The sequence below is a fragment of the Ylistrum balloti genome, unplaced genomic scaffold, assembly GCF_031769215.1.
Source record: "Ylistrum balloti isolate Yb309-2 unplaced genomic scaffold, AGI_CSIRO_Ybal_v1 Utg370266, whole genome shotgun sequence".
Lineage (NCBI taxonomy): Eukaryota > Metazoa > Mollusca > Bivalvia > Pectinida > Pectinidae > Ylistrum > Ylistrum balloti.
Window position 1 is genome coordinate 445,160 of NW_026782208.1, and position 19,506 is coordinate 464,665.

Here is a 19,506-nt window from a genome sequence, read left to right on the forward strand (position 1 = left end):
AAGTGAACTAACAACGATGAGAAGGGAGACAAAGTCACGTGAACTTACAAGGATGAGAAAGGAGACAAAAAGTCGTGAACGTACGAACAAGGAGGGGAAATTGAGCTTATTTCATATTAACAATGATGAGATATTGGACACACTGACTCGCTAACAACGATGAGATGTGAGACACACTGCATTTTTAACAACGATGAGATGTGGGACACACTGCCATGTTAACAACGATGAGATGTGAGACACACTGCCTTGTTAACAACGATGAGATGTGGGACACACTACCTTGTTAACAACTATGAGATGTGAGACACACTGCCTTGTTAACAACGATGAGATGTGAGACATACTGCCTTGTTAACATCGATGAGATGTGGAACACACTGCCTTGTTAACAACGATGAGATGTGGGACACACTGCCTTGTTAACAACGATGAGATGTGGTACACACTGCCTTGTTAACAACGATGAGATGTGGGACAAATTACCGTCTTAACAACTATGAGATGTGGGACACAGTGACGTGTAAAAAACCGGAGATGTGGGACATAGTAAACAATAATGAGATTGGTGACAATTAATTCCTAAATGAAAAAAAAAATTCAAAGACATTTTTGTATACATGATTTAGCTGCTTTATTCAAAAAGGGCTGAACAACAATAAACAGTAACACAGATATCGATACAATAGGTTATTACAATAAAGGATTTATACAATAAACGATAAGTGTGAACAACACACTTGTTAAATAATAAGTTAATACAAACATAATAGTGTATATATGTATATAAATTAACTAAAACATAATTGTGCGTTATATACAGTATTTAGTAGTATTGCATTGCTTTGATATTCAGCACTTTTCCTTTCGTAATGATCGTTACCACCGGGAACCTTTCCGTCATATGTTGCAGAATTACTGACATAATCAATTAAATTTGCATAATCATTTTCATTTTATTTTTTTTATTTTATTTTTAGAATTGATTTCAAAAGTGCTATCGGATAAACATTTTTAATGATCATTCATTGTGGATTCCCATACATTGACTTCCCTCTCTTCCCTCTCCGCCATTTTAAAATGCATACTTATAAAAGATGAAACACTTCATGGCCTTAATTAATTGTGTGCGTTGTTTGGTTTCATATAAAGCTTGTTGTACATATTCATGACATACACATAAACAAAATAGTCAGCCGGATGGTCTTTGAAATGTTGAAGGTTTCATATTTCAAAAACATCGTTACATAATTTACTCATACACAATTAATCTACTGGACGGATTTTGAATAAACACACTCTCGAGTACATACGGGTGCTATCCTTATTCAATTCGTGTCAAGGAAAATGTGAAAAAAATCGTAATATAAGCTAACGACCTGTCGGAACAAATTAATAAAAAAATAGCATTAGAAGGGTTTGTAATTTTACAACAATCAGTATCGGTGATCAAAGATACCTTTTTATTGTCCCTTCATAACCAATCATGTGTTCGATTAACATTGGCAAAGGCTCTTTGTCTCTGATACTATTTATACAATATGTACCAGGGAAGCGGAAGTGGGCACTTTATCGTAAACAACAAAAGATATTTGTCAACAGAGAAACCTCATCATATTTAAATCAGAATCGAAAAAAAACCCAAAGTATTTAACAGGAGGTATTTGTAACATGTTGTTCTGTTATGTACAAAGATTTGCATTCTAACAAAAAATCATTTGCGAAACCACGCAACTTGGTAACAAAAAGAAGATCCATATCTAGTTCAGACGTGTAAGGATTTACATACAATGTGTATTATACAATCAGCCTCAGACTTGCTTTGTTGCTAAGTGTCGATGCCATCACTTTAATTAATTACACTCTCTTGTTTAATATCGCTAACAGGATGAAATAAAAAAGCCCCTACCGACAGACAGATCAAAGGCAAGTATACACATTTTTTGTGTGTAATTGTGTATAGCTTATCTATGGTGTCTGAGTGATTCACGTGGCAATTGACAATACATACAACGACTAAGCTACTACGCATATTTTCTCTACCATCACTTTAGTTGTCGGTACCATATATACCACGGCTCCTACTGCAATGAGACCACACAGCTGAAAACAATTGACCAAGTTACACACTGACCTACATGTGTGTACCCATATTTAGTTCAAGATGGAACCCTGCCAAACATTTACACGACATGCACGTTTTTTTCTTATTTTTTCCATCACTGATTTCTCTTCGCATAAATGTCAACATCGAATGCGATTGTAAAACGTAATTGATTGAAACATATATATCGTCAACGTGGTATGTCTGAAACATATATATATTGTTAGCGTGGTATGTCTGAAACAGAGATATATCGTCAGCGTGGTATGTCTGAAACATATATATTGTCAGCGTGGTATGATTGAAACATATATATTGTTAGCGTGGTATGTCTGAAACATATGTATCGTCAACGTGGTATGACTGAAACATATATATTGTCAGTGTGATTTGACTGGAGCAGACATTTTGTATTGCTTGTTTGTTTTCACTGAAACAGATATCCCCAGCATAACAGCGTAACATATTATCTAAGTTGAAAATCGCAACTTTAATAAAGCACATTTCATTGGCTGTAAATAAAAATTGAAAATGCTTTCGCAGTTTCGATAGCTACACATAACTGCTGTATGAATGTTGACACGAAACATTCGTGTGGATATAGTGCAATTTGACACCACTTTATCGTTTTTCAAATTGACCAAACTTTAAAAATCTTAACCATGAACTGAAAATGAAATGATAAAAGTCTCTTTCTATTGCTGGCAGTAGATTAAATTGTCAATACGACCATGATAACCAGACTGGTCAAAACATATTCTACTCGATCGGTTCCATTGGAACCTTAAATGACTCTTAAGCCAATGGTCGACGCCTTGGCATGTTCTTTGTCAAACATTAATTGTGTCGATCTTTCTATCATCTTAATTCCTTGTCTTAGAAGGGTTTACAACTGTTCCTCCGTATCACCATGGAATTGAACAGAAACGTTTCCTGCTGGCTCTTGTCAAAGAATTACGAAGAATCTGACTTTATGGTAAAAGCGTTCACCAGTCAATTCAGAACCAGAGAGAATCCGCTAGTTTACCTCTCAATTAGCTTGATCCTGAACGGTTTAGGTCTCAGTGTTAGACCGGGAATTCCCGTCACGTCCGGGAGTGGATCCCCCTGTGGACATACAAGCTCATATCTGGAAAGGAGGCAAGCACAATACATGAATATTTCCATTTTGGAAATAGTGGATCCCAGGCACACTCGATTACCTATCCCGAACGGTAAGTAACTGTACCTTTCTCCAGGGCATTCGTCAAGGAAGCGACCTGGAAAACACATAAAATTGTTTCAATGATAAGTATTCACAACGGTAACTTCTTACATTTAAGTAACATACAGTTTAGATTTATACTATTTCCAGTTATCATGCGTCCGATGAACTTTCCATACAAGGCACAAATATGTATAGATAGCAGGAATTTCTATCTTAAAAATAAACACCAGATTCTATTACAACTACCATTACTGCACGCAGAAAATATATCAAGACCGTTTATCTGTGCCATTTCGCTTTGATCACATTAATTTTTGTTCTACCTTTTCAGCAAAATATCAGATTTGATGCTGCATCATACAAATGGAAAGTTTCAGCTTTTCGAAAGATACTTCCAGAAAACTATCTTATAGGCCAAGTAAACTGAAATTCAGTAGACAATTGAATACCGTCAAAGACATTTAATGTACCGATGCTTACTCGATTTTGAAACACCAGTGCGATCTACCTACCTGGATTGAATGTGTACGGATCATGCCAAGCTTGCTTGTCGTGGTGTATAGCCCATATGTTCATCAATACCATAGTATCCTTAGGGACATACAACCCAGAAAGTCTGCAACGTAAATTTAGATTGATATTCAGCACAATGATTCAAGTAACATATTGCACAAATAAAAAGACACCGACTTGAGCTTCAACTACATATAGTCGGCATGAAAGGAAAAAGGTCATTTGTCTTTTTATCAAAGATTCTGCATTTCAATATCACTCTACAGTTTTGTTTTAGTTATAGATGAGGTAAAGTTAATTAATCTAGGCATATTGTTTCTCTTCAAGCCAACGGTATTATTTCTATACAAAGAATTCACTATGGATGAGTGAGTGACGCCATATATCCGCAGTAGAAGTGTTTGAATCTCTAGTATTGTGTTGTCCGAAGTCTCCTAGTTAAAGACTATCCTATGATAGACAGTGTTGCTATGTATTCACGTAGATTGTATGACATTATACATTGTTACTTACTTTGTATCCTCCATAGTCCTATGGGGGAAGCCTACAGGCAGGACGGAAGCCATACGAAGTGTTTCCTTTATGGTTGCTTCCAGAACAGGATAACGTGAGCGATCAAATGGTCTCGGCAATGTGTCCGAGTCTGTTACGCTGTGGATTTCGTCATAAATTCGTTTCTGCCACTGCAATCAAATTAATAGGTCCAGTTTAATAATAGTGTGACTTAAAATACTTTATTTTACAACAGCCGGTGAAAAAACAATGAACATTGACAGTCGTTTGACTGTACTGACCTGTAGATGAAATAATAGTAATAGTTCTAGTGTGGACAATTATTAAAAGTTTTGGATTTCGGACCGACACGACATCTTAGATCATTTGATCAATATCATCTCGAAATCATTTCAGGCAAGCCTGACAAATCTTACGAGTGGAACTTGGGAAGTTTAGAACAGTGTTGTTGAGAAAAAACCATGACTGTGGAATTATGTAACAAAATGGCTACCATGGCTGCAATGCTAAAGTGTCACGCAGGTCATGAAGTAAAAACACATTGTTGGCCTACTGTCTTAATATCCCCACGAATGTTTAATGGTGGCTTGAAAGATGGCGGCCATAGTGGCTATTTTGGATCAATATGGCCGCCATGTCTGCCATAACGAAATTTTGAGGAGATCAAAAGAACATTTTGTCGGCTTCCTTTCTTTAACATTCCAACAATGGCGCAATTGGATTTCGAGAGGAAGTTTGAAATAATGTTTCAAAATGACGACCATCTTTGATTTCCTTTTGCACTTGCTTAGTATCATTCAGGACAAGTTTCAGACCAATCTCACTTGTGAAACTTGCGATGAAGTTCAAATGTGAAAATTGTATACGCAGCTGACGGTGGATGGCGAACGGCATTTATAAAAACGAATGAAGGGCAATCAACAGTATTATGTTCAAAGTATTAAAATGCCATAGAAACGTTATCCAGCAATTACTACTTCTGGCCATAAATTGTTAACCTGATGAAGCCTACCAACACAATTTATACAAATCTCATTCAATATCGCTTTGTTACGATCTGTCAGGAACGTAATTATTTGGAATATGGATCTTTCTTGATGATATAAGTTTTTCTAAATTTCACAAAATCTCTAAAAAAAACAACAGCATCTAACATATTCGACTAGTTGATTAATCAACATTCTATTATCATCATCATCAAATCAGAGTTACAGTCATAATATGGCAGATAGAACCAATACGTTAATATCCAAAATAATTGATGTAAATCGAGCAATGTAGATTAAGGTCACCATCGCCATTTAGGAATAATGCTGTTCCTCGATATGAACATTTACATGACAAATATTCGAAGTATTTCTGGCGGTTTAACATCATATGCACCCCTGTTTCATTTTGATAATGTAATATTACACAGATTGAACTTTAATTTACGGGGAAGATGTCGTCCATATAACTAAGACGCTTAGCATTGCGGAACATTTGTTTGCATTTTCTAGTTTTATTGTTCAAAATATCGATGTCTACTCAACTTCAGTGCGTGTTAGTATAATATTTAAGTGATTGAAAAAAAATTGGCACCGACTTACCTCTGGATTTCTTATCATATAGATAATGAACCAAAGGATGGTCATAGTTGTGGATTCGATTCCACCACCGAACAATTCGTAAACAATATGGCCGATGCTGACGTCACTGAGAAGCGCCAAACGTTCCTTATCCCCTTCTTTCTTAGCTTGTTCTTGTTCCTTCAGTAATATATCCAGTAAATCACGATTGTTTTCACCGAGTGTCTCCTGTAAAAGACATATTTCAGTTATTTTTCATTTGTTCTTGCAATCGATATTGAAATTGAAAAAGTTCATTTTAATAGTATCAACAAGAATATATTATCTCATATCTAAGAAAATTTGCCATTATTTTGGTCAATCTGTAAGTTACTGCTATTTCCTCCATGAAATCACACGACGTACCCGTCCCATGCTTACCCTGTGTTCTGATATGACTTGGGTGAGCCATTCGTCTCTTCGTTTTAGACTGCCAAGAAATCGGCGCCAGCTAGGAATCGGGAATCTCTGAATACAGAAACGAGTCATATTGTGATAGCCCGTTCTTGTCAGGATGTACCTACTACTTATATAATTAGATAGATGATATTTCTCAAAACAAACACAAATATATCAATATATCAACATAATCCAAGTTAAAAATCAAATTCGATGGAAGCAGGCGAAAATATCAACAAGGGAAAGAGTTGCACTTAGACCCAAGAGAAAGGGATAGGGAGAATACGACCAGCTGTTCCAGAAGGATTAGCGTGTTCTACTTCATCGAAACCCATCCCGTACACCGTAGACAATCCTAGTTAGTAATGTCACGTTCCCAATCTGTCAAATGTCACAATTTTGCACGGAAATCGTAATATGTTGGATAAGCCCTTGAATATCGGCCCAACTGAGGCTTGTAAAGTAGATGTGTTGCTATCACAGGGATTTGGCACGAAGTTGACCAACGGAACGTATATATGTATTATAGTGACTATTTTACATATATATGGATTCATGCCTTATCCCTGTGGTTGTTTTCTTGGAGAAGAAAAATCCACAACAGAGAAATTATAATCATAACTGTTATTATGAAACTTAATTTGGGGACAGCTGTTCCTGTTGACTGCGTAGTAGGAAGAGATAGAGGTAAGACAAAACAATGATAATATATCCAAAAAACGGTGGGGTGGGAAATGAAGGATTTTTTTAGTCAATTTTCCTGAAATAGGAAATGTTTCGTTTACAGAAACGAGTACATACGAACGAAACAATGTCCTATTACTGTAAGTGCAGGATAACTCGGCACAGTTCCAAATCCATGACCCTAGCTGTATCACATACACTTTGCCCTCATTCATTATACCAGCTTTCTGGTTATTACTGTTGTATGGTGCAAGGTAAGATAAGACAAATATCAAATGATCACAGTTTTTTTTTTATGTAAATACTGTGATATGTCATGACAAGACAATAGGATATGACCTAACACAATCTAACTATATATCATTTGCCATGAGAAAATAAGCTTTCTATTTCATCAACAAATAACCAAGCAGTTAAAAATTATTGAACTTCCACCGTGAATTGATTTATTGCTAGTGTATTAGACGGTGAGCAAAACAACAAACTGAACGGTACGATATATTCGTTCACATGGTCGGTAATCTGGCGCTGGGCCAGGAACGTGATTATGTGAAGGTGATTCCAAGCAAAAACAAACCAGTAATTATCATTCTTTCTGGTCACTGTAGTCTGTGTTATATCATTACCAGCGTGTGCAAGTAGAGTAACATGATGAAATACTCTGTTAAAATGACTAGAATAAGTAGGGGACTGCTGTATGTAATCATTAGCCCGTTAGTTAACATTCTATCTTATGGTAGAGTCTGTGGGCGAGAGATATAATGATGACCTTTCTGATGTCAAAGACCGTTCATCAGAGTACACGGGAGTGCAGGGCAGTGTCACCTTATTTACTATCGTCCATACTACCCATCCTTAAAACCCATTCAATAAGGAATTTGTAACCGGAGAATTTTATTGAATGGACCTCCCAACAGACCAGAGTCACAAGTGCATTTAGCCCGTATAGTATATACGTTTCATTACACGTATGGAAAGGAAGGTTGTTTGTCTCCCGAGTCGTAATAAAGCAGCCAAGCTAGGCATTTCAGCATGCGAGGAATGTGACCTTTGGACTTCTCGCGGAGCAGCCAATCACTGCTTGTGTACTTTTACACACCCCTTATATTTGATAACAACCGAGAATGTTCTATTCAACTGGATTTCATTCTGAAGTATCTAGGTCACACACCCACATTTCGGAGGGATTTCCAAAATGCTCATCCTGGTACTTTCACTAGCGTCCTGCACATTTGACGTATTACTATTGGTCACTAAAGACGACTAACACTTATATACTGCACAGACATACAACACGATAGAAAAACTTATATAACACAAATAAAATGTTTGGAACACTGACGTTCTCTTAATACAAGTAGCACTTACACTTTAAGTATATGTATTGGTTGATAGCTTGTTTCCAATATAACACTAATGTCCTTTGACAAAACATTTGTGCCGGAAATGAGCAAATAAGTCTGATCAGAGCATTCATACAATTTTTTTTTATAATATAGTATTCTAAAACATAAACCAATCATCAATTAGTCGTTAATTATAAAGGCTTATCAACATACCTCAAGAAACGGGAATACGTCGACAATGTTGAAGCTCTCGATGTTATCTACAATGTCTTGAATAATATGAAGCTGGTTCAGAAAAGCGTCGTCGACGTCGTCAAAGCGGCGATCCAAAATGCACATGCATAACACGTTAGCCACAACTCTAGATATGTCAAGTTTGGGATCAAAAGACTGACCACCTTTACAAACAAGTGCCAGTTTGTCACTCAGACTTTCCGTTTCGAACATGATCATATCTTCCATGCGGTGCTGACCAGCTCGAGTCTGGGAAGACAGAAATGAATGAACAAGCTTTCTGTGAAACTTCAATTCGGGTCCCGCATCGCTCATTACAATGTCTTTTCCTTGACCAAGAAGAACTTGCACAGTCTTCCGTCGTTTAGGCCTGCCAGCGAAGACTCGGCCCTGGCGTACAAAACTAGTAATGGCAGAATCGATGGTGTTGACTACCAAAACGTTCTCCCCGCCCATGTTTAACCAGACGAGGGGGCCATATTTGTCTCCCAGATTTGTCAGGGCAAGATGTAGAGCCTTACCAAATATCTGCGGCATGTTTCCAATAAGAGGCCATGACATTGGTCCGGGAGGAAACCTTGGTCTCCTATACAGTTGCAGCAACCAGTAACTCGTCAGAAATGCAACCAAAGAAATCAAAACAGTTGTCATGTCAACATGATTTACAAAACTTTCAAAAATCCCCATATTGCTTGAAATGTTTGTCAACAATACTATGCAACTTCTATCGTTGAAACACAGAAACTTCTACCGTTGAAACACAGAAACAGTTCTGAAAAACCTTCTTCTTTTATTCGGATCAGGATACGGTCACATTCTCGTGTCTGCCTTACTATGGTTGTAAAGCCACGAGGGTTTGTTTATGTACCGAGAGCGTACAGACACTCCTACTCACTACGTATGGTCACATGACTTGTGTTTACAAACATTAGATATCTGCCTCTCTAGGTCACTGGGACGCAGTGTATATAAAAGTATTATCACCAGCAATGCAGAGCGACGGAGAGCACGAAACAATCGGTTGTTTCCAGGACAAGGGCAATGTTGTTAAACAGTATCAAACCTTCTTTCCTTAATCATTATCAATATCACCACAAAAATATTAATATAATGTTTATTTTTCCATATCAACATTTTGTATCTTTGCAAATTTGTCGTTTAAAAACTTACTTTGTCTTAAGTTGTGGCTAACCAGACTTTGCTTGAAGCAAACACTCAATATCAATTATAGGACTGTGGACTCAAGCATGAAATTACAAATCCAATCATAAAAAGGATTGGTATCTATTTTAAGCTACTGCTTTACACAGAGGTATTTTATCGTCCTATATATCGAGGAAAGAAAGATCCCGCTGATGTATTGTCTCGCAAACTCCTGTGTCATTACAAGACGATGGCCTAGAAAAACTAAGAGGTCGATGCTGTGGTATTCAGTTTGTACTGAAACTGATAATCACACAAAATCAATATGAAACACGGGGAATGGGTTTTGTGTATGCTGGCTGTTCAGGATGAGCTTGCAGGAAGCTAATTCCGCATTCAGTGTTTCAAGGTAGCTTCACATACAGCTGTATTTAAGAAATATTGAAATTGATTGTATCTTCAGGAAGGTGCATTTAGGTCAATGTTGGTCGAGGAAGGTCGTAAAAATGATAACGGGGAACATATAATCAAAAGAGAGAAAAAGAAAACAAGTTAGTAACAAAAATCCTAAATAAAATACGACCTTAAAGAAATACACGGGATTAGCAAAACTTAATTAAAAAAATATCTGAGGTGATTCGGTGTTCCGGAAGGTAAGCGTCTTTTCCTTCTTCGACAATGAAATATACGCCATATTCGCAAATTAATAATTTAAAAAAAAAAGAAATCAATTAAACGAGGTCAAAATAGGAGCTTTAGAAAGATATAAACGCATAAGGTCAATGGGTATTATGCTTTTTTTTTTGTAATATGCTAACAACCAACGAAACTCCTGTCCGACCAGGAAAAACCTATTACCAATAAGATCATCGTAACGACCACAAAAAAATCCCAATACTTTTCAATGTACAGCTCTTGAAACCATGTTGTAAGTCAATCTATCAGCTGCCGACTTCTTGCACGGAAGCTATGATACTAGAAACGATCCCATTGTTATGAACCAACTGCTACACGTAAACGCCATAGGTTGGGAAGTAGGAAGGTTGCTATCTAGAAATATTACATTCACAAAAGAAGAATGAGAATAATCACACTGATTATACAGCATAGCAGAAATTTAGGTCAATATAAGTGATAGAGCTTTCTAATAATGGGTACTGTGTTAACGATATCATCAGATCAACAATGATATTGACAATGCTAATCAACCGGTACACTAACAACTACTGTACATCTACTAACTTAATACCACAAAAGGAAATCATTGCCCAGTTATCATAACCACATTTTAATTTACATAGTAACGTGTATACTTCTAGTATGAAACCAAAGTGATAGTCGCTATGGACGTGAAATGAAATAATTTTTTATCTAGGCTTGAAGATTAATTATCAATTCATCATACTGCACCCCAAAGCTCTTTTCTCATAAGACGTGAGAAGAGGTAGGGAATACTTCTACAAACCCTTTGATTTTCGTTATATATTGATGGTTACTCGTATTCAGATAACAAGACACATACTGACCATGTGCAGGTGAATAAGCTGTATGATGAAATTGAGAATGAAAATGTTCGTACTCCTCAACCGAAGACGTTTTGTCCCAAATATATCATGACTTTAATGTTTGATGTTGAAGGCTGCTAAAAATGAATAAATAGATATGCACACATGCAGGATGATTGAGTTTTCGGGAAAGTTTCATAATTGATAGCGTGATTTTATTGGGATAAAATATGTAATCTGATCTAAACCATATTGTTAAACTGCGACGAGACATATAAATATTGTACATATAAGATAAAAGTATGATTTCAGTATTCGGCAAACTATAAGCGTTAAAATTAACTGATGACATTCATGCTTTATATGCTTCCAGTACATGGTATTATACCATCGTCAAAGAAGATATTCAGGAAATTTTCTATTGGACCTGTGGTAACGGACTACATATTCTATGTTTATCAACACTTCGAAATCACATACTCTGTTTTATTATTTGTGTCATCTGGATCTTTGGCACGCTGTCCACCCAATCTCATCCGATCTGATCTGATCACTTGTTTGTATAGTATTTGCTAAAGATTTCATAACAAGAACGTTCCTTCATTTCTTTAAATGTTAAGACCGGAAAAATTAAACGACCAGGATAGAATTTTTTTTTTGGATGAGCCTAATCTACTTATGATTAATTGAGTCAATGTAAAAACAAAAAATGAAAAAAAAATCGTGTTTTGATGCTTAATCGCTTAACAGTGTAGTAATAAGAACAGGATTTTATTTTGTATCGACAATAATAGATAGCATCTTACGAAAACCTTCAAGGGACATATTTTAAGAAATCAAAATTTGTAATTTCTAATGTTATGATGGACATGGAGGATTTTACCACCTGGTGTATGTGTTGTTCCATCTCTACCAGAGTTGAGGATTTTACCACCTGGTGTATGTGTTGTTCCATCTCTAGCAGAGTTTTCTATTCAGTTAAGCAAAATTTTGATTTACATTTCAATAAACATTCCGAGTCCCAGTGTTGTTTCAGAGTTGACTTGTATACCAAATTTTGCTTACCTATGATATTAACTAAATGGTTTGGTGATAAACATTGACCCTGTACATACAAAGACAATCCACAATCCATGTTTGTTTAGATGTTAGATAAGATATCCTCGTACGCCCACGTTTTACACTGATCACATGCTATCACCACAACCTGTATCATATTAAACTTGACAAACACAATGTAAATTGAAGGGAATAAAACCGCACGTTTGGTTTGTTTTCATATATAGTAAATATATGAACATATTGGCCTATATGTCATAAGTATACAAGATTATTGTGTAAAGGAATGTTTATAACATTTTTACCAGTGAAATATAGGAATTTATCAGATTGGAAAGAATTTAGATGATATAAGGATATGATTTTTCAGGTGTTGATATAAATTGCATACTTTTGACCAACCGTGCTATCTAGTCAATACATTGAAATTCGCCGAATTCCTTTTCGAAAACAAATGAAGCAAAGATTGAATAAATTGGTTTTATCAAATAATCCCAGACTACATTCTGGTTTTCTCTAGTTTGGTAAATAAAAACAGTGTTTTCCACTAGATAACAACATAAAACGGCAGAATACTCCGTAAAAAATGTAACGTAAGGCAGTTAATTCAAAATGGCGTCTCCTTGTTGTCAAGAGTAAAGTCAAACTTAATATGTATCTGACGTGAAAGAGCTCGCTGATATTTCCCGAAATATTTTAACATCGCGTTATTTTATGTTTGGATCAGCTTTCTCTTTAATTTGTTTTTCCATTCAAAATGAAATAACAAGACAATGTTACGGTTTCCCATTAAATATCATATATATTTCACTCGTATGACAGAATATATCTGTTATTTTCATTCTTGCTTCGCACTCGTGGAAAATATTCTGTCTTTCTCATGAAATAGATTTATGGAGCAGTAAACCATCAGATATTCTATATACCACAATTTATAGTGGTTTAGTCTATATAGGATTATAACTAGATGTCTCCTTGTCACTTTCGATACCAATGTACTGACAAAACTTTCGTTACTTTAGTTAGGCCTTCACAAATGCTGACAGTAACTTTACAAAACTTCAGATTTTATCAGAAAGCTAAGTATAAGCTATTTAAATGATGAATTTTAAGGAAGTCAAGTATCTTTTAAATAAATCAACTTTCAGTCCACATATCAGACCAGATATCCGTCCAAATATTTATCTATATATAAGTCCTGTTGTCTGTCCACACATCAGTCACGATGTCTGTCCACATATCAGTTCATATATATCTCTCCAGATATCATTTCAGATAACAGTCCAGATACAATCCAGATAAAAGTTCATATATATCTCCAGACATCGCTCCAGATGTCAGTCCATATCTCAGTCCAGATAACAGTCCATATCTGTCCAAATAACAGTCCATATATCTCAGTCCAGATAACAGTCCATATCTGTCCAGATATCAGTCTAGATATCTCTCCACATAACAGTCCATATCTGTCCAGATAACAGTCCATATATCAGTCTAGATATCTCTCCAGATAACAGTCCATATCTGTCCACATAACAGTCCATATCTGTCCAGATATCAGTCTAGATATCTCTCCAGATAACAGTCCATATCTGTCCACATAACAGTCCATATCTGTCCAGATATCAGTCTAGATATCTCTCCAGATAACAGTCCATATCTATCCACATAACAGTCCATATCTATCCAGATATCAGTCTAGATATCTCTCCAGATAACAGTCCATATATCAGTCCAGATATCAGTCCAGATAGCGATTGCCTTGTTTCTAATCTGAAGGAGGACGTTATGAAGATTACAATACCCAGTATTTTTTTCTGAACCTAGAAATTTTAAGATTGGCAACACAAGACTTACTTAACGTGTTTTATTCAGATAGGATAGTTTTCTATCATGCATTCGTGTGTCACTTATACCAACAAGAAACGTCGGTACACCATATACTTGCGAGGTTCAATTAACTCTATCTAATGGAATACATATGAAACTAATGCTTTAGCTGGACCCTGTCTCATTTTATCTCTGATGATGACTTGCTCTGCACAAATCTGATGCACGTGTGTAAATAGATACAGAAAGAACATGTCATCTGTCCAAACTGAACGAACTCTGCTGACGGGAAATCCTGGTCTGAAGCTGTGACGTCATATACGAAGGCATGCAACGGGTACAGCTGTACCTAAAATGGTGTATACTTGCCATGCTGATGCGTAGTTCCGTCAGAAAAGAACAACTGATACATGTAGCTGCTTTCAGAATGCATCATTGACGTCAAAGTAGAATTCGTGAAGTAATTGGATATAGAATTGACGTCAAAACAAAAGTTTTCACACCATGTTCACTGAACAAGATAAAACCCCGCAAGTTGACCTTGTATCGGCTTGGAGTTTGTGACCCATATGTACGGCAGACGAACTACTCGGTCAGTGGTCAAACCATGACCCTAATACGTCTACAGTACATTTGTGAAGAGTATTGGTCTCAGGCCGAATAAAACACTATCTAGGGTGTTATTGAACAAGAGGCTATATCCAATGTTAAACCATGAATGTCGAGGGAAAAATTTGTCCTTTGTTGACAATATGTATTTTGTACATTCTGTACACGTTTTAAATTTTATTTTCACTTTTTATTATATATAATTTTCATTTTTTGGGGGAGTTAAACTCGTCTGTATTCTATATAGATATCAAACTAGTTTTTCATACCTATATCCTAAATTAAGCTGGTCACGCATGCGTAAATGTTTTCACATTTTTGTGACTATCTTAATTAATTTTGTTACCCATAGTTCACAATACAATAACTCACTGGCCGTTTGTGTGTTTGGTGGCAGGGAAAGTGCAAACACTAGTCATTTGTAACTCAGATCCAACCAGTTAACTCTCGTCTTCCATGTATGACAACACCGTTATATTACCATGGAAGTACTCTTTCACATTGGAAGTTACACGTTAAGATCGTTCACAGATGTTTTAACTTCTGCAACAACATTTTAAAAGCTTCATGGTTCGTTGAGTTTAGTGGGAACAAAATTTCATAGATTAATATCAATAATAGTGTCTGAGGAACGAAGCGAAATCTTGATATAACCAGAGTAAGGAGTAAATTAAAAATCAGTCTGTAAACATTTACGGCCTATTTGATTGTTTGTTGCGATTGCTGGAAAGGAGGCAAACCAGGATATGTTGTTGTTGACAACACGCTATTGGTTTTTCACGCCTACGGTGTATGGTCTGTTCACACCATCCAGTAGAAAGTTTTCATCACGTAGACAAAATACATCCGGTTACTGATGAAAAGATTATGTATTTCATCATTTAAAGGCACTTTTTAAGGTTTATATTTAGACATGACTATAGAACATCATGTGTTAAACTAGCTATGATTCATTGCTCGGCATGATATGGAACCGCCAATAAAATATTGAACAATTATTGTGAAGGGTCGGTCATTTTAATGAGCTGAGAGATTTGCGTTTACATCTCTTCAAACAGGAAAGACTTTAATATACAATTAATATCGTGCGTCACGTATTTATCTGTATAGAAACATTCTGTCAATGCATGAATAACCACCCTACATCAACATGCCCGGAATGTTCCGTGTGAAACTACACTGGGCGAGAACATGCTGCATATGGTTTAAACAACTCTCTTTATTTGACACTACTATTGGAATATCGGTACGTTTTATTTCGGTTGGAAATGAAAATTTGCGTGTAATATTACCGATGAATACACTGCTAGTTTCATCAGACCGATGGGTTGGGGGTGTCGGAGTGGTTGGCTGGGGGAGAGTGAGAGTTGAGGGGGGCGGGGGGGGGGGGTGTTTACAAACAAATTTGGTCAATTCAGTCTGCACTACATGCGTCAGGCTAGTACACTTCACACTGGTCAAATATTCTACCGGTTGTGGTATAATAACTTTTATTGCATTACAACTGAATTTCAGCTTGCGATACCTATGACAATCATTGTTTTGACGTCATCATCACACTGTGCTAATGATGACATTGCTCTTCGATGGACTCGCGTACTGACGTTTTTGGGTGAAATACGTGATTTAGCATAACTACGTCACTGGAATGTATGTACGGTAATATACGGTAAAACAACGAGTTTGAGGTACAGTGCTGACACAAGCTTTACTATTGTAAAGGTCTGAGACTACAGATTTAACTCATACAGACGAGCCTTATTTTGAGAGGAAACCTTAGTACCCGGAACCCGGAAAGCACTATATAATCTGAAGCATCTGGACCATATTAAATACATATGTATCAATAGGTTATCATTCGTCAGTTAAAGTCCTTGCATGCTTCTATCCGGGTCATCAAGAACTGATAGATCTGGTTGCACAGTTGCGAAAGAAACAGACCAGGATAGACAGATTTAGTGTTGTATTTGAGATGTTATAGAACTGTTTTTGTAATTCCGTCTTGATGTATCACTTAGAACCTTTAAATACAAATATAGAGTTACATGTAGATACAGTAGAGCCAAACAATGAATACACCATACAAGTGTTTCGTCCTTCTAGGACTCGTAAATGTTGCTAACGGCCTTAGTTTTGAAGCCTAGGAGGCAAATGAGTGAGAAAAATTCAAAGTGATTAAAGAAAATACCAAAACCTAGATGAGAGGTCGCACTAGAAATATAATTTAATCAATGACGTAAGTTTCTGATATCTTAATAGATATGCCAAGTACACGTGTACATTCTGATCCATGCCACTATTCGAAAGTAGCAAGTCGAATGGCTGGTTAGGATGTCTCTATTATGCGGATATATAAGAAATATACATTTGTTCCCGTGTTTGATTCTCCATGTTGTTACATAAACAACCAAACAGACATGTTGCCGTCAAATGTAGATTAAATATAAACGATCTTCGTATTCTAACGAACATTTGAAATTAAAATTTCCTTACAAAAACGAGGGCAATCCCTTCCACACACTGACCCTATGGTCACCCGCAGTTGGTCTACTGACATACAATGGCAATGAGAACTATATCTGCTTGGTAGAGAATATTGGCACTCTTCCAAAGACAGCTTACTTCACGATTAACAAAGGTACATACACTATCGTCATGTATTTCCGAATTATACAACTATGATGCCCAGAGGCGGAAAGAACATTTCAATCATTCTCACTTTCTTTTCATAATTTAATTTTGTTTGGCAAAACAAAATGAAGCATTAAAAGATGTTCCATATTTAAGCTTCGAAGAATATGGGACTGGGGAGGATAATGCCTGTTACATTGGATTAACTTTTAATTCAAATTAAAACCATTGAATCATTATTCCGGTCATTTCTAAACGAATTTGAAGCTGAAGATCTAAAATAACAATTAAAACCAAGTCTGTAACCAATTTTATAAACATGTGACTGTCTGAAAATCTTCTAATACAAATGAGCTTGATCGTTGTCAGCAAGCAATACTATATATTATCCATACAGAAAGCACCAGGCTTACTAGATATCTAAAGTTAACGCAACCGACACATTATCCAAGCTTCCTATTGACGGAAGACTTTCTAAAAATGCTTCAGTATTACTTTAATTCGTCTTGCCAATTCATTACGAGAGATACGGTTGTTCCACGTTAATATTGAAATTGTAACTTTACACAAAGTATTTTATTGCTGTCTTGTCTATTGGATCAACCAATCCGTCATCTAAGCTTCTTACTGACATTATTAGTACAATAATTAGGTCCACACTCTTCTTGTCATAATATTAACTCGACTAATGAAATGAATGGCACGTGGAATTTTAAAGAACTCGAAAAAACTTTTGATTAATTTTGGAAAAAAAATGCATTATCTAAAATTGAATGAACGCATCGACTTTCGATACAAATGTGTGGCTCTATACTGGGGAGTACTTAATGAAAAGTTCCTACTCGGAAAGAAGTATTCTGGTTGACAATATCCTTTGAACATCGCGTTCTTCTTGTATTGGTTCTCATAAGTGACTATTTCTTTGCACGATATGAAGCTGGACGTGTTTGATGCTCGTTAAGTTTGCCTGTTTGTTTCGTTGTTGTTTACCTTTTACTCATTTGAGAACGTGACATTAAATCTTAGATTGACCAAGATTTATACTATATTGACATGTTGGGTTTCAAAGCAATCAATCTCAAGACTTCTCTATGTACTCTCGCCCTGATAGGATGTCAAAAAACGTCTAAAGCTGTCAACATAATTGGGAAAATACTCTCTATGGTAACTGATGATATATTGGTGGAGATACTGATAAGCTTATACTGTGTTTTAAATAGATTCATTCGTAATCACATATTTACTTTGTTTCTTTTTGTCAATTAACTGAGAGATATCAACATGAGAGTTTCTATTTTGTAATATAATGCTTTGATAATTTCAGGATATATATGCTGATTATCCGCTCGAACGGCAATGAAACTTTATCTTTTTAAATGATATACATGCTTCAAGGAAAGTTGAAATTCACAACTCGTTAAAGCTCGTTTCTTGTAATTTAAGAAAAAATCACAAACTCTAGTGAAAGAAAAAAGATATACAACAACCACTGATTGTGTTATATTTCTGATACGTGTATATGTAGCCCTACATTGTAAAACCCTGAATTATAATGTACACGTGGTAACCTGCCAATTAACTGAAATGTTTCGGTGGAAATGAATGGGCACCGATCGTCACATTGAGGTATAAATAGCAATACTGACTATTTCAAACACACTATATAGACAACACAGAGCTTGACGGAGCGATTTCAGACATTCCGCTTTCTTTACCCTATACAGAAAGAATCCTTGAAAGACATACTTGTACGAAAACATCTGCATACTAAACGAGTTATGACTCAGCAGATATGTTGTTTAAGGTTCGCGCGAGGCAGATTATAGATGAAAAGGGGCGTCTCATTCTAGTCGCTATTTCTACATATCACTGTATAAGATAGGCTCTCTCCGAACACTACAGCTGTGTAATTGTAGGCTTTAAACTAATGTTTAGTTATATAATTTAGAAACTTGATAAACATACATGTCCAACGCATGTAGCCATTGATTACAGTACATGCAAAATGTAGCAATTGCCGTCAATTTCTTCTGTGAATATGTGGTTTATTTCGATTTCGGCAAAGATTACACTTGTATCAGAATTACGAACACAAACACTTTGTCAACGCTAGGCATGTTAC

General features: G+C 36.1%; 1 protein-coding gene across 1 annotated transcript; it reads right to left on the reverse strand.

Annotated features, from left to right (window-relative positions):
* Positions 1–3,123: 3,123 nt before the first annotated feature.
* LOC132552681 (steroid 17-alpha-hydroxylase/17,20 lyase-like) lies at positions 3,124–9,304 on the reverse strand. The gene is made up of 6 exons (XM_060216873.1): positions 8,587–9,304; positions 6,326–6,412; positions 5,927–6,133; positions 4,338–4,507; positions 3,824–3,927; positions 3,124–3,363 (listed from the first exon to the last, which is right to left on the reverse strand). Exons 1-6 carry the CDS (start codon positions 9,292–9,294, stop codon positions 3,128–3,130), a joined length of 1,512 nt encoding a protein of 503 aa, XP_060072856.1. The 5' UTR covers positions 9,295–9,304; the 3' UTR covers positions 3,124–3,127.
* Positions 9,305–19,506: the final 10,202 nt, after the last annotated feature.

What these genes read in the sequence shown, in the direction of transcription:
- LOC132552681 (XM_060216873.1), bottom strand. Translation starts at nt 9,294, where the DNA reads ATGGGGATTTTTGAAAGTTTTGTAAATCATGTTGACATGACAACTGTT. An exon ending in ACGTATTCCCGTTTCTTGAG is followed by an intron (nt 6,413 to 8,586) that starts GTATGTTGATAA and finishes TTCTGTATTCAG; the next exon opens with AGATTCCCGATTCCTAGCTG. An exon ending in AAGTCATATCAGAACACAGG is followed by an intron (nt 6,134 to 6,325) that starts GTAAGCATGGGA and finishes TGTCTTTTACAG; the next exon opens with GAGACACTCGGTGAAAACAA.